Here is a 19,678-nt window from a genome sequence, read left to right on the forward strand (position 1 = left end):
TCCCCCCCCATAGTCTTAATCTTTTTTGAAATATTATAAGGTGGGATATTTTAATTTAACTTCCTTTTCCTATACATTTGTGATTGAGGGTTCCGTCTCCCTGTTCATCCCACTCTACCCCCTTCATTTGGGGGGAGAGTGCTGGATAAAGAGCATTGTTAGCGATCTAGTTTAATTCAAGTTAATTAGTGAACATTATACCAGTTCGCTAGCTGACAGAAAATAATATGTAATTTTGAACACAGCAAATTCTCCCATAAAAATAACATGAATTTGAAGCAGTGTAATTGTGGTGTATGATTGAAGTGCTTAGATTTGTAGACTAAGATTCTTTACATGCTATAATTTTTCTATGATAAAAATAACCTTTGTGTGTGTCTTAGTTGGGCTGCTGTAACAGAATACCATACACAGGGTGGCTTATAAACAATTTCTTTATCACATTTCTGCAGGCTGAGAAGTCCAAGATCAAGGCACTGGCAGATTTGGTATCTGCTGAGGATCCACTTTCTGGTTCATAGAACCTCAGATAGTAGGAGCAGTGAGCAAGTTCTCTAAGGTCTCTATTATGAAGAGCATTAATCTCATTCATGAGGACAGAGTGCCCAGTCACGTACCAAAGGCCTTAATGGCATCACATTGGGGATTAGGATTTCAATCTGAATTTTGGGGACCACAAACATTAACTCTGTAGCAGTGATACTAGTTGTAGAAGTGCTATTGGTGTGTGTAGGTGGTTTTGTCTTTAGAGGCTTCATTTAGAAAACTAATTTGTTAAAATTAATCTTTAAATAGCTTTCCTACAGAAAATAGTATAAAAATTGTTATGAATAAATGTGATATAAAAGGTCTTAACAGTTTAATTTATAGTGTGTTTACTTGCAGTTATCTTAGTCTCTGTTTAATAAAAACGTTTTAGATGACTACTGTAGCTAATTATTAAATTTGTGTTTGATTATCAACTTTTAAAATAAATGTTTTATTTTTAAAAGGATAGTGTTACAACAATTGTTGGTCTGAAAGAAAGAAATAGAAGTGTGGACATTTATAAGGGGTATTCTCACTGCTTTCATAGTAAATACTCCTTTGTCAAATTAATCTCTACCCATGGCTAGATAACTCGGTTGATTAGAGCATTGTCCTGATACACCAAGATTGTGGGTTCAGTCTCTGGCCAGGGAACATACAAGAATTAACCAATTAATGCACAGATAAGTGGGACAAGAAATCAATGTTTTTCTCTCTCTCACAAATCATTTTTATTATTTTTGTTGTTGTTGTCGTTAATCCTCACCTAAGGATTTCTATTGAATTTTTAGAGAGTGGAACAGAGAGGGAAAGACAGAGAAAAACATCAGTTTGAGAGAAATACATTGATTAGTTGCCTCCTGCACACAACCTGACCAGGTCCCGAGCCAGGGAGGAGCCTGCAACCGAGGTACATGCCCTTGACCGGAATCGAACCCGGGCTCCTTTGGTCTGCAGCGCTCTATCCACTGAGCCAAACCAGCTAGGGATCAAATCATTTTTAAAAATTAATCTATAGCCGAAACCGGTTTGGCTCAGTGGATAGAGCGTCGGCCTGCAGACTCAAGGGTCCCAGGTTCGATTCCTGTCAAGGGCATGTACCTTGGTTGCAGGCACATCCCCAGTAGGGGGTGTGCAAGAGGCAGCTGATCGATGTTTCTCTCTCATCGATGTTTCTAACTCTCTATCCCTCTCTCTTCCTCTCTGTAAAAAATCAATAAAATATATTTTAAAAAAATAAAAAAAATTTAATCTATATTTTAGGTGTTATCTATTTGAAGAATATGATAACGCAGTATTGGCCAGATCGCGAGACAGCACCACGGGATATATCCCCTTATACTATTCCAGAAGAAGATCGACATTGTATTCGAGAAAATATTGTAGAGGCCATTATCCACTCTCCTGAGCTCATCAGGTATATATATATATATATATATACACATACATACATATGTATTTTTTAAGCTTATCCATTTTTGCAGGTATATGATTTGTGGGTGTTTTGGGAGGGGGAATAAGGTAGGGCAGTCATTTCAGAAAACTTAAATGCTCTTACAGGAGAATTTGTTTTATTTTCGTACTGCAATTAATTTTTACATTTATAAAACCAATAGCTTAAACTTCATGTAAAACTTGTAAAACACACTGTGATCAGATGAAAGGAGGTAAAGAAAACTAGAATGTTGTCATGTAATTTATATCGTAGTCTTTTGATCTTTGAAATAGTAGGAACTGGTAAGTTTTTGCTCAGTAACTAATTTTTGTCTAAACAGACATTAAGAAAAATATTTTTTTTAGTTAATAAAATTTTATCTAGGTAGCATTTCTTCCTTCTTATTGTTTATTTTTTTACTTTCAGGGTACAGCTTACTACATGCATTCATCATATCATCAAACATGATTACCCAAGCCGCTGGACTGCCATTGTGGACAAAATTGGCTTTTATCTTCAGTCTGATAACAGTGCTTGTTGGCTAGGAATTCTTCTTTGCCTTTATCAGCTTGTGAAAAATTATGAGTAAGTGTCTCTTTCAGTTCCTATACAGTTTTGAGAAGTAGGAAAGTTTGGAAATCTTATACATTAAAATTAGTGAATTATGTTATTTGAATTCAGTGTTTTCTTTCTGAAATAGTATTCTTATTTTACTTCTGTAGTGTCCTCTGTTCATTCAACTAATAAACTACTTGTGCCCTTTTTTCTTAATCATATGTTTCCCTATTCATTTTAAGGGAGAGGGAGAGATAGAAATATCAATGATGAGAGAGAATCATTGATCGGCTGCCTCCTGCATGCCCCCTAGTGGGGATCGAGCCTGCAACCTGGGCATGTGCCCTGGCTGGGAATTGAACTGGGATGGGACCACTGAGCCAAGCTGGGCAGGCTTGTTTCCCTATTCAAAAACTGAGTTATCTCTAACTCTTCAATGTGGGCTAATAAAGGCTTTTTTTTTAAATGTGAAGGGAATCAGAATATATTGAGCATTAGAGCTCTGTTCTGGCTTTCTGTGAATCTTTATCTTAATTTGGGATCTTGATAACATACAAGAACCTACTTCAATTCTTTAAGAAGAATATGTTGGAATTTCATATGACTAGTTTTAATTATTGTTTTTTAAGGGAATCACAATCACCTATTTCAGTGTTTGCATATTTGAGCAAATTAGAGTTCATATCAGTATCAGTAAGACATTGTTTTAGAACAAGGAATCATCTTAGATCTGGATTTAGGGATCAGGGAAAAAAAGTCTAACCTTGGAAGTTGAGGTATATAGCACTAAAAGTAGTAAGTCAAATGTAAAAGGGGTTTTCTCTAGTGGTGTGGTGAAAATAATGAAATTTATAGGCACATTAAAGTTTCGACATTAGAAAATTATGAGGAAGGATTGAGGAATGCTTACACCATGACGGTGACTTTTATTTCCAGTCCTAATAGCTACACAGATGCCATTGTGAGCCCTCTAATCTGGGGCTTGTAGTTAGCCTACGATACCCTTTTGGGTCCCAATTCAAAGTAGCTCATGAACTGCTGCTTTTGTTCTGAGCAGGAGAGAAATATACCATTTACAGCATTGGTACTGGTGTTTTCTTGTGTTTCCACCAGCTACCCATCTTTCTGCTAAGGAATGTTCCAGCTGTTGCTCCAACCTCTGTCAGAGTGCCAGTTGTAGTTCTGGTAAGTGAGTGACTAAAATGAGAGAGAATAACAATAATAAGCTGTCGTTGTCTGAGGAAGTTCAAGTCTCTCCTATCCTATAATCTTAGCAGGAGAGAATTTGACAGGGATTTTTTTTAAATGGGAGACAGGAGGCTGCTACCATATTGGATTTCCAGTTCATTTTCAGCCAGTGTTTGATTGTGGAGCACAAGGTGTTCACAAGGGATCTGTGTGGACTGAAGCAGTTCTAAGAAAATTCATGGAGAAATTGGAAGTTGTGGTGGCCTTCAGGAGCATAGATCCTCAGGAAATACTTGTCAGTTGAAGGAGCACAGAAGGAGCATTTGAAGAGGAAGGCATGTCACACTATATGGAATAGTGTGAACAAAAAGAAAGGTACAGAGGTGGAAATGAGATACTGTCTTTAGTGGGTAGTTAGGAGACTACTATGGTATGGATACTTTCTGTTGAGAATTTGGGGGTAGTTTTGGAACTGTGTTAAAAGAGGGTTTTTAATGTCATGATGGGAAATTTATATGTGATATTTTAGATACTGATGAACCATTGAAGGTTTTTGTGTTGTTGTTGTAGTTGTTTTTTGTTTTTGTTTTTTTTTAACACAAGTTATGGGCTAGTATTTAAGGATTTTTCTATCAACATGGCTCACCAGATGGACACACCATAACCTTGTAGTCAGCTTTAATTGGTGTCACATTTTCACAGGAACTTTTAGGTTTTATGGAGAGTGCAAATGGAGGGATAACCTTTTCAATTGTGTTCTCAGCAGATAATTGGTCAGTTTTATTGTTTAACAGTCTCAGGCATTATTTGTGTGAACATTTCTCTTGGTATTTTTTATTCTTGGCAATTGACCTCAGTTCTCATTTTCCCCAATAGCTAAAAAGAATCTAGCCTTTTAAGAGTGTCTACCTTTACCTTTTAAAAAGGTGCTCAACATATGCAATTCTTAAATACATTTCCCCTCTTCAGAAAGTCTACCAGTAGATAAAACTGGATTCTGGTAAAAGAAAGCCAATTTAAATCCTTTTAAATAACCTAATTTAAAAATTTGATGTTTAAAGTTTCTTTTTTGAAATAAGGCATCAAACTTTTTAACAATACAGTTAAAATGCTAAAGAATCTGAATGTGAAAATATCTTATGTCAGCAATGCTTTATACATAATCTTGGAGCAAAATGTGATTCAGAATTCAGGATTTTTTTTATTTTAGAAAGATTCACATAATAAATGTTATGTAATGTTCCTATTGAAATCTGTATCAGCACTCAATAGTATTATTATTGTATTGGCTATAAAGTATGTGAATATTCTCTCCAAATGGAATAAATGAAATCATAAATAGCCTGTTGAGGTCAGTTTTTGTTGCCAGATGAGTTATTTAAAAAAACTTTTGGTTTATGATGCTTTTAGAGTATTTTTGTTTTATAGATGCCACTCTGTTAATTAATACTCTTGGTATATAAATTACTTAAGGATGATAAAAAATATAATTGCTTTTATATCCATCAGCTGCTAAGTTTAAAAGCCAAACCATTGTACCTCCTGTTATACAGTATTCAGAATTAGAAATAGCATAGTGAAGTGGTTAACAGTACAGACCCTGGTTCTTGACTGTTAAGATTCATACCTACATGTGTATACTGGGAAAGATATCTAACTTGTCTATGCCTCAGTTTCCTCAGCTATAGAAAAGAGGATACTAACGGGACCTTGAAGGTTAGACCTCATGATAATGTTGAGTAAATTTTAGATATCCTATTATTATTTGAGGTTTTTCTAAAGTTGCTTTTGGTTGCATCGTAGGCTTTTCTTCTATTTTCTTATATTTGTGTGAACAAACAAGTAGTTTAAATTGATATGTTATCTATAAATAAAATTGTAAAATAAATTCTTACAGAAATAGTTTGTATTCTTACCTAAAGGTACAAGAAACCAGAGGAACGGACTCCCTTGGTAGCAGCAATGCAGCATTTCCTGCCAGTGCTAAAGGACCGTTTTATTCAGCTTCTTTCTGATCAGTCTGATCAGTCTGTTCTCATTCAGAAACAGATTTTCAAGATCTTCTATGCTCTTGTTCAGGTAATCTTTATAAAGCAGTTTTTAAGTATAAAAAATCAGTGTATCTAGATTAAGGGAATGATTTGCTAGTCAAATATAAGTTGCTAAAATTATAAATATGTTAAAAGTCTAACCAAGCATACTTACCCAAATATACAAACAAAGCTAATAAATCTTAAATTATAAGTGATCACTCTTAAGTTCTCTTAAACCATCAACACTATTTACAAAATTAGTATATTTTTCTTGTACCTTTTACAAGTCTGAAAATCAGTTACTTGATTATAGTTTATATCTAAGAAGTACTCTGGTATGCCAAATATACATAGATTGTCCCAATAACTACAAAACCTATTCCTAAACTTAGGTTACACAAAAATATTAATACTGTGGGCTTGACTGGCACATAATGAGCCTCATTATTTTTGTATTTTGTCCTAATAAATCTTTTTGGAACAAATGTTATAGGCTAAAAAAATGGTTGTGTCTGTATTCTCAGTGGCATGTATTTAGTTAAGAAATAGAATTTTTTATCAGGATTAAAACATAAAAGGATTCATTTCATCTACCAGGACTTTTGGTTCAATTCATGCCTTTCTTTTTAAATTGCATTTAAATATACCTTCACTGAAACTGTAACTGACTCATTCTATTGTTTGGTTGGATTTTGCATGTCTTTGCTAGATCTTTAAAGACAATCTCCAAGTCTTAACCTAAGGGCACTTTACTTTAATACCACCATTCCATTTGGCTCCTTATGCAATTTTTTAAAAGTGATTTCAATAGGCAATGTTAGTACTGCTTCTATTCTCCCCCCACCCCCCTTACTGGTAGTAACCCCGTCTTTTAGATTAAAAATAAGTTTTTTTTGTTAATTATTTTAGGGTATAGGACAAAATGTTTATCATTGCAATGAATTTTTTTGAGATTAGCATACCCTGATATAAAAGTTTGGCCTCTTACTTGTTAAAATGTCATAAAATCCTAAATAGGATATTGATTTTATAAGCCTATTAAGAGATAAGATTTATTGCAGGAGTTGAAGAATGGATCAACAGTAAGAAATCAATTTTGTGGTTAAAATTCTTATATGGAAAGAGGATGTCATTCCTGGTTTAAGTAAAATTCTAAGAATCCTGGAATCGAAATTTCCTTAACATGATAAAAAAAATGTTCACTAGAAATCCACAATAAATATCATACCTTATGGTGAAAATGGAATATATTCCCAGTAATTTGGCAATAAGACAAGGATTCCACTGTCATTGCCACAATTCCCCAGTGAAGGTAACTAATCAAATTTGCCTATGTATGAAAAACAAGAAATATATATTGAAGGAAATACTTTTTGTAGGTTTTGTGAATAATAAAAAGGAAGTGGAATTCTCTTTTGTAAGGATTTTTAATATAATTAATTCTGATTTTAATTTAGTATACACTACCACTGGAGCTGATAAACCAACAGAACCTGACAGAATGGATAGAAATTTTAAAGACTGTTGTGAACAGAGATGTACCTAACGTAAGTCTCTTTATGTTCTCTTATATTACTAAACATAAATATTTAGTTATCTTTTGAGAATTTTAACTGCCATTTCCTGTAACATTCTTTATAAACTTACATAATTGACTATGCAAATTTTTCGAGATAGACAAAATTTAGTTGTTTACATATGTGCATATACAAAGTATGTAAAGGGTTATTTTATATATTGTTTAAATGCTTATATGTCTGTTAATTTCATCCTAATTCTTCTGTTTCTTATCAGTTTTTAATTAAGACCTTATAACATGTATCACCTCACAGAGTTATACATTTTTTTCTTATGTGAATTTTTAAGATCTCCTCTCTTAGCAACCTTCACATATATAATACAACATTGTTAACTACAATCATCATGCTATACGTTACATTTCCAGACCTTATAACTGGAAATTTGTGCCTGTTGACCACCTTCCTAATGATTACTGTGGTGCGCGTTTCACAATATATACATACAGGGTATCCCCCAAAAAATGTATGTACACTGAATGATTATAAAATCAGTGTTTATTAACATACAGTTCATTTTCAAATTTTAAAAGAATCTACAGAAATGGATAATTTTTTTGGTTCATGCCTCTTTTCAAACTGATCATTCATTGGTCCAGGCACTGGTAATACTATGAAGCAGTGGAATCTCAGACTTTAAGAAACCTTTAGTTCGGCATTTGTGCACCCTTAATTTTTTAATTGTTGCCAGTTTTGTACCATAAACTTTACCTTTTATGTATCCCCTTAAAAGTCTAGTGGGCTTGAGGATAAAATTTCTTTGTTCAAAGCTTAGTCTGGCTTCACCCATTATTTCAAATCAGTTAAACCTGAGAAGGAATGAAAATTGAGTTATCAGCTGTTATAGGGTGTATATATATTTTTTGGAACAAACTATATATATCAAATCATAATGTTGTATACCTTAAACTAATACAATGTTACATATAAGTTATGTATTTTTTAAAAGTCCATAGCTAAATTTTTAGCCTAATAATTTGCAGACATCTGTGAACGGGGAAGAATTTATAAGCTGAAAGTAATTGTTTTATATGTACCTTTTTTGGCTTAATTTATCTATCAGATGTGTTATGTTGTGTTGTGGTAATTTGTTCCTTTTTATTGCCAAGTAGTATTCCATTATATGGATGTACTACCATTTATATGCAAATTGGATATACTAGTTGATGGACATCTTAGTGGTTTCCGAATTTTAGTATTAGTTAAAGCTGCTATGAATGTTCTTACACAAGTCTTTGCAATCGTATATATTTGTGTATTTATACTAATATTTCTGAAACTAGAGGTCTGAAATGGATTTTCTCGTGCCTTTTGATTTGAACTTTGCAGGTTTTGATTAAACTACTTGCCATGACCTTGACTTTTATTTGGGTCTTGACTAAAATGGGTTTAAGCTTTAAAAAAAATTTTTGCCCCCCCAATTTATGAGAGAAAGTTATGGAGGTAGTAGAAGTGAGCCATCTGGGCTGGGTAGGCTCAGAAAACAAGTTACAGAAACAGAAGACAGTCTCTTGGAGCTTAAGAGAGGGAAAGGCAAAGGTTGGATGACTCGGTGGGAAGGGTGGGGGCGAGAGGTGGAGAAAGAGGTGGGCATGATCTCAAGAGGCAGGGCACCTAACAAGAATTTTAAAAAGCATATCCTTCATAAATAGGTAGTTGAAGCACTGGAAGTGCCTCTTATATTTAAATAAGGGTTAGTACTTTTTCAAATCTACCTTTTTAATATGAAAGGCCAACATTAGAGGAGCATTCATGTTTTTGAGAATCTGTTTTCACCTCTTATTCTCTTAAATTCGATCATCTTTTACTATATCTATCATTAAATAAATGTCTCTTTAAATAAGGAAACACTTCAAGTTGAAGAAGATGATAGACCTGAGTTACCATGGTGGAAATGTAAGAAGTGGGCTTTACATATTTTAGCAAGGCTTTTTGAAAGGTAAGCTCCCAGATACATGATGATTTATTTTTTCAGTCTTTTGGTTTTATAAGTGTTGACATAAAGCATTATAAAGAAACAATCAACATTTTAATGTTCTTTTAGATATGGAAGCCCTGGCAATGTTTCCAAGGAGTATAATGAATTTGCTGAAGTATTTCTGAAAGCTTTTGCTGTTGGTGTCCAGCAAGTAAGTCTAAGATAACTTTTCTAAGTAGAAACATGTCATTATTAGATTAATTTCAGTCATGCTTATTTTATTAGAAAATAAAATAAAATTATAAAGCCCTGGCCAATGTGGCTCAGTTGATTGGAGCATTGTCCCTTGCACCGAAGGGTTGAAGGTTCAGTTCTGCTCAGGGCATGTATGGGAGGGAACCGATCAGTGTCTCACATTGATGTTTCTCTCTCCCCCTCTCCCTATCTAAAATCAATTAAAAAACAAAAACAAAAAACATGTAAGGCTTTAAAAAAGAGTAAAAAAGTTCTAGCTGGTTTGGCTCAGTGGATAGAGCGTCAGCATGCAGACTGAAGGGTCCTGGGTTTGATTCCAGTCAAGAGCACATGCTCAGGTTGCAGCTTGATCCCCAATGTGGGGCGTGCAGGAGGCAGCCGATCAATGATTCTCAACATTGATATTTCTCTCTCTCTCTCCCTCTCCCTTCCTCTCTGAAATCAATGAAAAAATATTTTTTTAAAGAGTAAAAATAATAATAAAATAATAAACCTATTACTTTTTTTGTTGTTTTGTTAATCCTCACCCAATGATATTTTTCCCATTGATTTTTAGAGAGAGTGGAAAGGAAGGAGGGAGAGAGAGAGAAAAAACATTGATGTGAGAGAGACCCATTGATTGGTTGCCTTGCATAAGTCCCAACCAGAGCTAGGGATCAAAACTGCAAACGAGGTACATGTCCTGGACCGGAATTGAACCTGTGACCCTTTAGTTGTGGGCCAGTGCTCTCTCCACTGAGCCAAACTGGCTAGGACCCAAAGGTGTAGTTTCTTTTTTTCTATATCTTTATTGATTTGAGAGAGAGAGAGAAAGAAACATGAATGATAAAAGAGAAACAATGATAAGCTGCCTCCTACATCCCCCTACTGGGGATTGAGCCTGCAACCCCAGGCATATGCCCTGACCAGGAATTGAACCGTGACCTCCTGGTTCATAGGTCAATGCTCAGCCACTGAGCCACGGTGGCTGGACTGTTTTGTTCTTTTTTTTTTTGAGAAAAAAATAATGCCATACACTCAGGTCTAAATAACCATATTTGGTTTATTCGTTTTCTTTCAAGTATATGATAGTATTTGATGGAAGAAGCCACTATTTCAGCTTCTTCTAACAAATGTTCTTCAGTATATAGCAGAAGTGCTGTATGTATACTTCCTATTTAGTGATATTAATACTTCTTGTTCATTAAGAACTTTTTTTTTAAAGGACATTCTTATGGAAAGCTTGTTCTGTAATTATATGACTGTAAAGAATATGATGACTGCTAATACACTTCAGTGCCACTTTCTTTATTCATGTTAGGTACAGAAAGTTTTGCTGCCAATACTTTGTGCCATCCATGCCTTTCTTAACACAGTAAAAAGGGCATGTAATGATTTAGCTTTTTAAAAAAATCCTCACTCAAGAATATGTTTTCCATTGATTCTCAAATGGAGTGGAAGAGAGGGAGGAGAGGTGGGGGAAGAGAGAAACATTGATTTGAGAGTGACACAAAAATTAGTTGCCTCTCACACGGGCCCCAAAGTGGGAGGAGGGTTGAACCTGAGACCCTTGGGTCTGCAGGCCGATTCTCCATCACTGAGCCAACTCAGTCAGGGCTTGCATTCTTCCCCTTTGAGAGGTTTGTGACCCAGATTTTGACAATCCCTGTTCTGAAATGTGAAGTAGAATAAAAGCTGTTGCCAGACATTAAAGAGGTAGGTGAATAGTTTGGGTAAGGTTTTTCTAGAAGGTGATTTTAGCAATATGGGGATGTTTCAGAATATTGTGGTATGTTCAATAAGTAGCATATAATTTTCTCTTCTTTTTATATTTAATCAGAAACTAATCCTTTGACATTGTATTACTTCAGTTTGTTTATTTAAATGCCAATAAATGTGGTTCTCCAATATATAATTAAAATTTTTTTTTTCTTCGCCCTGGCTGGTGTGGCTCAGTTGGTTGGAGTATCATCCTGTATACCAAAAGGTGGCAGGTTTGATTCTTGGTCAGGGCACATACCCAGATTGCTGGTTCAGTTAAAAAAATAAAAATAAAAATTACTTTCTTTAAATTATATGCTTATGATTTTATGATGGTGACCTAGATATTAAGGTAAGTGTCAGGTCTTTTTGCTGGCTTGTAACTTGTTAATTTTCTATTTAAATTTTGTTTTTTGTTAAAAATTTTTTCCCAAAGGTTTTATTGAAGGTGTTATATCAATACAAGGAGAAGCAATATATGGCTCCTCGAGTTTTGCAACAGACATTAAATTATATAAATCAAGGAGTTTCTCATGCTCTCACCTGGAAGAACCTGAAGCCTCATATACAAGTAATCATTTTCTATCTGAAATATTTTCTAGAAAATATAACATTAATTACCATAAAGATTTAACATGCATTTTTTGTTGACTTGTGTTGCTTATTGTAATTCTGGTCATTGTTTTGAGAGTAGATTAGGAAAACAAGGTAAAATACCTTGCATAAACTTATTCTAGTAAAAGGAATTTTCTGAATATTCATATTATGTTTTCATCTAAAACTGTTCTTACTGTTGGATTATGATTAGTTAATATTTTATATATGTAATTTGGAATAAGCAAAGAACTATTTTGCCAGGTTAGTTGTGAGGATAATTGGCTTATTTTTATGAGTAATTTTTTGCTTTATTTAGAACTGTAGGACTTCATGAGCTAAAATTTCATGTTGTATTGTCTCAGAATACTTAATTGCTATCTTCATGTTTTCATAATTATTTGTTGCATAGAAGGAATAATAAGTTGATATGAGAATATAAAGTTTTATATTAAGCTTTTAAAAACACATATTATAGATTATAGGGTTACTTTTGTTTTACCACTTAACAGAAATTTGAAGGTTTAAATTTCAATACTGACTCAAGGTTGTTACTTTCTTAACTTTTAAATTGCAGGGCATTATCCAAGATGTTATTTTTCCATTGATGTGCTATACAGATGCTGATGAAGAACTTTGGCAAGAAGACCCTTATGAATATATACGCATGAAGTTTGGTAAGGAATTTTTACTTTAAGAAATAAAATGTCAGTTAAGGTTGTGTATAGTAAACCTAGGTGGTATTAAGGCTTCTTACCTTTGGCACTGAAATATCTTTGGTGTTTCAATGTAATTTATTCATTGGTTAGACCAGAGATTTTCAGCTTTTTTCATCTCATGACACACATAAACTAATTACTAAAATACTGCGGCACTCCAAAATATATATTTTTTGCCTATCTCCCCAAAAAACAGGTATAATTTTGATTCATTCACACTACATGCCTATTGTTGTATTGCTACTGTCATTTTTTAATTTGACAACATAAGGGAAAAGAGTTCGGGTATTTAATGTTTTAAAAATTATTGCAGCACCGAGGTTACAAATCACTGCTTTAGACCTTTGAGAGGGGGGCTATTCATTAATTATGGCATTTGATCATTTTTAGCAGACAAATACAGTAGTGTTATTAAGTTATTAGATGTGCTTCTGGCACATTCCAAAACTATTAAAAAGTCAAGATTATACCTTAACACTGAGTGGTCTGTGAGGTCTGAAAAGTTTGCGACCGCTGGTCTAAACTATACTTTTGGATCCCATGTCAATCAGTTATATATGTGCGAATTGAGAAGATGCATACTGGAAGCTAGAGTCACAGGAAGTCTCCATGGAACTAAAGATTGTAATTTGACTAATTTGAGTATTAGTCCTTCTTCCTAGCAAAGTCTTATTTTTTGTGTTATTGTGGTGTTTTAATTGGCTTAAAATAACACATTAATTATCTGTTTCTGGGAATCAGGAATCTGGGCATGGCTTAGCAGAATTCTCTGCTTTAAGATCTCTTATGAAGTTTCAATCAAAGAATCTTATATACTTTTAGTAGTTTGTATTTTTGTGACCCTATTGTGAATTCTCATAGTAGTGTTTTGTATGAAGGAAAATAATCATTAGGATAAATTGATGGATTATTAACATTTATCTTGTACAGAAAAGACATGGAATTAGGCTTTCACAAAATTATATGGATAACTAGTAGCCCAGTGCACAAAATTTGTGCATGGAGGGGGGACATCCCTCTCGCAATCTGGGACTGCTGGCTCCTAACCACTCGCCTGCCTGTCTGCCTGATTGCCCCTAACTGCCTCTGTCTACCTGCCTGATCGCCCCCAACTGCCCTTTCTGCCAGCCTGATCTTTCCCCCTACTGCCCTTCCCTGCCGGCCTGATTGACCCTAACTGCCTCTGCCTGCCCGATTACCCCTAACTGCACTCCCCTGCACTCCTGATCTTGCCCCCAATTGCCCTCCTCTGCCGGCCAATTTAGTTCTGATTGGTCGGTTTCTATGCCAGTCAGCGTCTCTGGGCCTATCAAAGGGGCCTGATTAGAAAGGTGGGGCTGATCAGCAACCCTGGTGGAGGCCTGGAGAGAAATGGAGACATGGCTGCTGGCCCGGCCCGGAGAGAGAGAGAGAGGCAAGTGCTGATCAACAGCTGCCACACAGAATATGGATCAGACCCTGCTTCTCTCTTCAGGCCTCTCTCCAGATCTGATTCGCAGCCCCCTCAGCAGTCAGTGCTGGGTCACCGCACCTGCTGCCGTAGCAGTCAGTGCTGGGTCACCACGGCAACCCAGTGGTGACTGCAGTACTGACTTCTGGTTGGTCGAGCCTCTGGTCATGTCGGACCCAGGGTTTTTATATTTATATATTAGGATTGGGTTCATTTTCAAATTCACCTTGCATCAAAATATAGCAAAATTTTAAGGTTCTCCCTCCCCCCCCCTTTTTTTTTTTACCAACATTATAAATTACGTGGCAGTGTTTGTTGAAGTAATTGAAATTACTCTTTTCTGTATTTAAATTTATTCTCTAGATGTGTTTGAAGATTTCATTTCTCCTACCACTGCTGCCCAGACACTTTTGTTTACTGCCTGTAGTAAGAGGAAAGAGGTAGGTTATTTAATGTGTGGAATACTTTTGCTTTTATGAATTTTAATATTTAAAATTTGTTCAGATACACTGCTTTTTTTCTTTTAATGTGTTTTATTTGTTTTTTAATATGTTTAGTTGGTTTTTAGAGAGGAAGGGGGAGAGAGAGAGAAACATCAATGATAAGAATCATTGATTGGCTGCCTCCTGCACCCCCTCCACACTGGGATCCAGCCGGCAAACCAGGCATGTGCCCTGGCCGGGAATTGAACTGTGTGACATTCTGGTTCATAGGTTGATGCTCAACCACTGAGCCATGCTGGCCAGGCCAGATACCCTGCTTTTAATGTTAGCCGTATGTAAGTCATTTTTGTCATTAATGTTTTTTAAGGATTTCCTCTTTTTAATATAGGTACTGCAAAAGACTATGGGATTTTGCTACCAGATTCTTACAGAACCAAATGCTGATCCTCGAAAAAAAGATGGAGCTCTGCATATGATTGGCTCTTTAGCTGAAATACTTCTAAAGGTATTTCTTTTTGTGGGTGTGCACAGTTTGATAACAGTTTTATTGATATGCAATTCACACACCATAAAATTGGCCCATTTAAAGTTTACAGTTCATTGGTTTTTCTTATATTCACAGAATTCCAAAAAGGAATCTTATTTATTAGCAGTTACTCTCCATTTTCTCTGAGACCTTCCAACCCTAAGATATTGCTAACCTATTTTATGTCTTCTCTATGAATTTTGCCTACTCTGGACATTCATGTAAATGAAGTGATATAACATTTGGTCTTTATGGGTGGCTTTTTAAACTTAGCATAAATATGTTCAAAGTTCATCATAATGTGACAGGTCACAGTACTTCTATTCCTTTTTATTGCCAAATAATATCCCAGGAGTTCTATTGATATACCCCATTTTACTTATTTGCTTATCATTTAATGGACCTTTGCATTGTTTCCACTTTTGACTATATGAACAATGGAGCTATAAACATTAGTTTACTCATTTGTGTGTGTGTGTGTGTGTGTGTGTGTGTGTGTGTGTGTGTATACACATTTGTGTGTGGACGTATTTTTTTATTTCATTTGGGTAATACAATCCTAGAAGTCAAATTGCAGGTAATTTTTGAGAAATTACCACTTTTCCAAAGTGTCTGGCTGTATTTTGTATTTTCACCAGCAGTGTATGAAGGTTCTAGTTGCTAAGTCCTCACCAATACTTATTATCTGTCCTTTTATTTTAAGATAGCCATCCTAGTTGGTGTCAGATGTTTTCTCGTTATGCTTTTAATTTACATTACCCTGATGATTAATCTATAATAATAAAAGCGTAATATGCTAATTAGATTGGACGTCCTTCAGGATGAAGCTGGGGCTGCCTCGGCCCTTGGAGCCCCTTGTACTAATTTCGTGCATTGGGCTGCTAGTGAATGATAATTGAGAATTTTTAAATATATTTTTATTGATTTCAGAGAGGAAGTGAGAGGGAGAGAGAAAGGGAAATATCAATGATGCGAGAGAATCATTGATTGGCGGCCTTCTGCACACCCCACACTGGGGATCGAGCCTACAACCTGGGCATGTACTCTTGACCAGAATCGAACCTGGGACCCTTCAGTCCGCATGCCGACGCTCTACCTACTGAGCCAAACCAGCTAGGGCATAATTGAGAATCTTTATATGCTTATTGGCCATTGTATATCTTTGGAGAAATGTCTATGTAGTCCTAACCAGTTTGGCTCAGTGGATAGAGCGTCGGCCTGCAGACTGAAGGGTCCCGGGTTCGATTCTGGTCAAGGGCATGTACCTTGGTTGCAGACATGTATTCAGTAGGGAGTGTGCAGGAGGCAGCTGTTCAATGTTTCTCTCTCATCGATGTTTCTAACTCTCTATCCCTCCCCCTTCCTCTCTGTAAAAAAATCAATAAAATTATTTATAAAAAGAAAAGAAACGTCTATGTAAATCTTTTGTCTAATTTTAATTACGTTGTTGTTGAATTGTAGAGTTCAGTACCTTTTTCATTTATGTGATTTGTAAATATTTTCTGCCATTCTGTGGGTTACCTTTTCATTTTCTTGATGGTATCCTTTGAAGAAGGTATACATTCTGATATGATTTTGAAATGATGTCCAGTTTATATTTTCTTTTGTTGTACAGGAGCTAAAAGTACTTCTTTTAATGTGAGTTGTTTTTTTAATGCTGCAAGATAATTGTAAAATAGTGGGCTTTTTTCTTCTCAAATAATTGACCTTTAAGGAAATTTATATACATGAATGCATTTGCAGTCGAAGAATATCTTGCTTCTGTGACAAATTTTTTTAGGAAAGAATGAATGACTGGATTAGATTTATCTTTAGATTCCTCAACTTAATTGTACACATTATGTCTGACTTCTTCATAAATACGATCTGAATTTGTTTTCATTTTAAAGTTAATAAATGAGACCTATTCAAATTGTAAGTAAATATTTGTTCACAATACACCCAACTCCTAGTAGCCTTGTTCCATATGGTGCTGTATTGAATTGGTTACCATTAATTTGTGGGTATATTTGTATATCTTTCAGCTTTACTATACCTGTCCAGCCATCCTTTTCTTAGTTCATAAAGTAATTATTTGTGTAAAAGGCTGAATTCTCTTGGATCAAATTTTTTGTTTTAACTATTATTAAACGTGTGCACGAGATTTGTGCATGGGTAGGATCCCTAAGCCTGGCCAGCAATCAGGGCCGATCTGTGGAGTGACCAGTGGAGTGATCAGGGGACCCCCGCTGACACCCGCCTTGGCTGGCGTGGGGCCTGTGGGCTGGGGGCAGCTCCTGCGTTGGCATCTGCCCCCTGGTGGTCAGTGTGCGTCATAGCTACCTGTCATCCTGCTGTTCGGTTGATTTGCATATTAGGCTTTTATTATATAGGATAATTTTAGATTACAGAAAAATTGTAAAAATAGTTCTCATTACTCTTCACCCAGCTTCCACTAATGTTAACATCTTTATTTTTAATTGATTTTTTTTTTTTTAAAGAGAATAAGGTGGAGGGATAGAGAGTTAGAAACATCAATGAGAGAGAAACATTGATCAGCTACCTCCTGCACACCTCCTACTGGGGATGTGCCTGCAACCAAGATACATGCCCTTGACCAGAATCAAACCTGGGACCTTTCAGTCCGCAGGCCAACGCTCTATCCACCGAGCCATACTGGTTAGGGTACTGATGTTAACATCTTAGATAGCTATGCCATAATTCTCAAAACCAGGAAATTAATATTGATATTATAAACTAATCTATAGCCCTGGCCAGTTTGGCTCAGTGGATAGAGCGTCAGCCTGCAGACTGATGGGTCCCAGGTTCGATTCCAGTCAAGGGCATGTACCTTGGTTGTGGGCACATCCCCAGTGGAGGGTGTGCAGAAGGTAGCTGATCAATATTTCTCTCTCATCGATGTTTCTAGCTCTCTATCCCTCTCCCTTCTTCTCTGTAAAAAATCAATAAAAATATTTTTTAAAGGAAACAAACTAATCTATAGACCCATTTCACATTTTATAAGATTTCTCACTAATGTCCTTTCTGGTCCATCAATCATTCCAGGATCCCATATTGCATTTAGTTCTCATGTCTCATTAGTCTTCTTAGCTTTATTAGTATTTATCAGTTTTTAATACTAATATGCAATTCCATGAACTTTTCTTTAAAACATCTTACTCTTTAGAAAATACAGATATCTTTTTAGATATTCAGATTATTACCTTGAAAGCAGGGTGTTTCTCAGTCTATGTTAAGTTCATTTATAATCTTTACAGGGATTTTTAAAAATTATAATAGTTTTATAAGAAAAAAGTTTTATAAGGTAAGGAATAAAATTAACCACACACCATTACTCAAACACCATTGCTGCTAAGACTTGGTGTGATTGCTTTCTTAACAAATAATACAAAAAGGTTAAAAAAAGTATTCTGTGTGTTTTTTATGGTAGCGTGAAAATAAGAAAATTGGATGTGGATCTTGGGGTTCAAAGAACCAGAGTAAATACATGTTTTAGCATCAATAGTCATTTTTAACACTGGGTGTATCAGGCATTTGAGATTATTATATTTGGAACTCTTTCAAAAATAATTTTTGTTTATATTTACAGAAAAAAATATATAAAGATCAGATGGAATACATGTTGCAGAATCATGTATTCCCTCTCTTCAGCAGTGAACTAGGCTACATGAGAGCAAGAGTAAGTTTTAATGCTGTATTTATTTAGTTATGTCTTATAATGCTTATAATGAATGACTACTTGTGTGGACTTTTAAATGAAAACTTTATAATGTTCATTTTTAAAGCCATGTTTTATTTTTGACTTCTATATTATGTATATTTTTTTCTTTCTGCTTTTACTTTTATTCATATTTATTTTATGCTGAATTTACTCTTGGACCATGAGTTTTTGTTTCTTTCGTTTCTTCTGGGATATTTTTTTCTTCTGTGCAACCTCCTCTTCTGGTTTGGGAACAATCTGCTCTTTTTCAGTGAAGATCACTCTATGTGGCAGGGAGAGCTCATGTATGGGTTAATCCACCCATGAGCTCTGTAAATTCTACACCACATATTAGAGCTTTGTTCACCTGGATGTGCTCAATGACTAGAGAATCTGCATGTAAACCCTTAAAGTTCAGCATTGCTCTCTGCATTTTTAAGCATGTGCAACAAAAATTCAGCCCTCTTTTTGGGCCACCAACCCTGTGTTCAATCCCACTGTTTTGCCTGGGTACATCTACCAATATCACCATTGTAACGATGGAATGGTACACACTGCTTCTTTAAAGTGACATCTTTAATATACTTGGTGGCTTTCGAATATATATACCTTTGATGACCTGGGTGGTTTCATGAATGTTCTTAAAGTAAACACAAAGATTTGAGCCTCTTGATTTGCATGATATTGTGGGGTTTTCTGATTCAAGTGAATAGCGAACCATTTTCAGAGGTCACCTCTGGCCACTTTGGGGAAGAGCTTATGTAAATGGCTGATGTAATGTGTGCATAGTTTTCATCTGTGTCTGATAGCAGTGTCTGTCTGTGTTTTGCATTCAGATCTTGCTATCCACACAAACATCATACAGCCAAAGATTAAGTTGGGATCATAGTACTGGTCTAGTGTTGTCTCATTGGACATAATTTACCACTGGCCAGCCTCCAAATTCCCATACAGAATTTTGTGAATAGAGATACTATATAGCTTTTGGAAATTTAAGATATCTATAATAACTCACTG

The 19,678-nt window shown here is 35.4% G+C and overlaps 1 protein-coding gene and 1 non-coding gene across 4 annotated transcripts in view; both read left to right on the forward strand.

The window, feature by feature from the left end:
• IPO7 (importin 7) overlaps positions 1–19,678 on the forward strand; it is a 59,958-nt gene that overhangs the window by 23,286 nt on the left and 16,994 nt on the right. For all 3 annotated transcript variants that reach the window (XM_054724570.1, XM_008151048.3, XM_054724571.1), the window contains exons 3-13: positions 1,792–1,945; positions 2,390–2,548; positions 5,629–5,785; positions 7,197–7,286; positions 9,161–9,255; positions 9,361–9,445; positions 11,666–11,800; positions 12,401–12,500; positions 14,356–14,432; positions 14,824–14,940; positions 18,551–18,640. In XM_054724570.1, coding sequence (XP_054580545.1) covers positions 1,792–1,945; positions 2,390–2,548; positions 5,629–5,785; positions 7,197–7,286; positions 9,161–9,255; positions 9,361–9,445; positions 11,666–11,800; positions 12,401–12,500; positions 14,356–14,432; positions 14,824–14,940; positions 18,551–18,640 — 1,259 coding nt within the window. The remainder of the gene's footprint in view (positions 1–1,791; positions 1,946–2,389; positions 2,549–5,628; positions 5,786–7,196; positions 7,287–9,160; positions 9,256–9,360; positions 9,446–11,665; positions 11,801–12,400; positions 12,501–14,355; positions 14,433–14,823; positions 14,941–18,550; positions 18,641–19,678) is intronic.
• LOC114234962 (small nucleolar RNA SNORA23) lies at positions 19,433–19,617 on the forward strand. The gene has a single exon (XR_003621142.1). It is a non-coding gene; the product is annotated as a small nucleolar RNA SNORA23 (small nucleolar RNA).

The sequence above is a fragment of the Eptesicus fuscus genome, chromosome 13 (assembly GCF_027574615.1).
Source record: "Eptesicus fuscus isolate TK198812 chromosome 13, DD_ASM_mEF_20220401, whole genome shotgun sequence".
Classification (NCBI taxonomy): domain Eukaryota; kingdom Metazoa; phylum Chordata; class Mammalia; order Chiroptera; family Vespertilionidae; genus Eptesicus; species Eptesicus fuscus.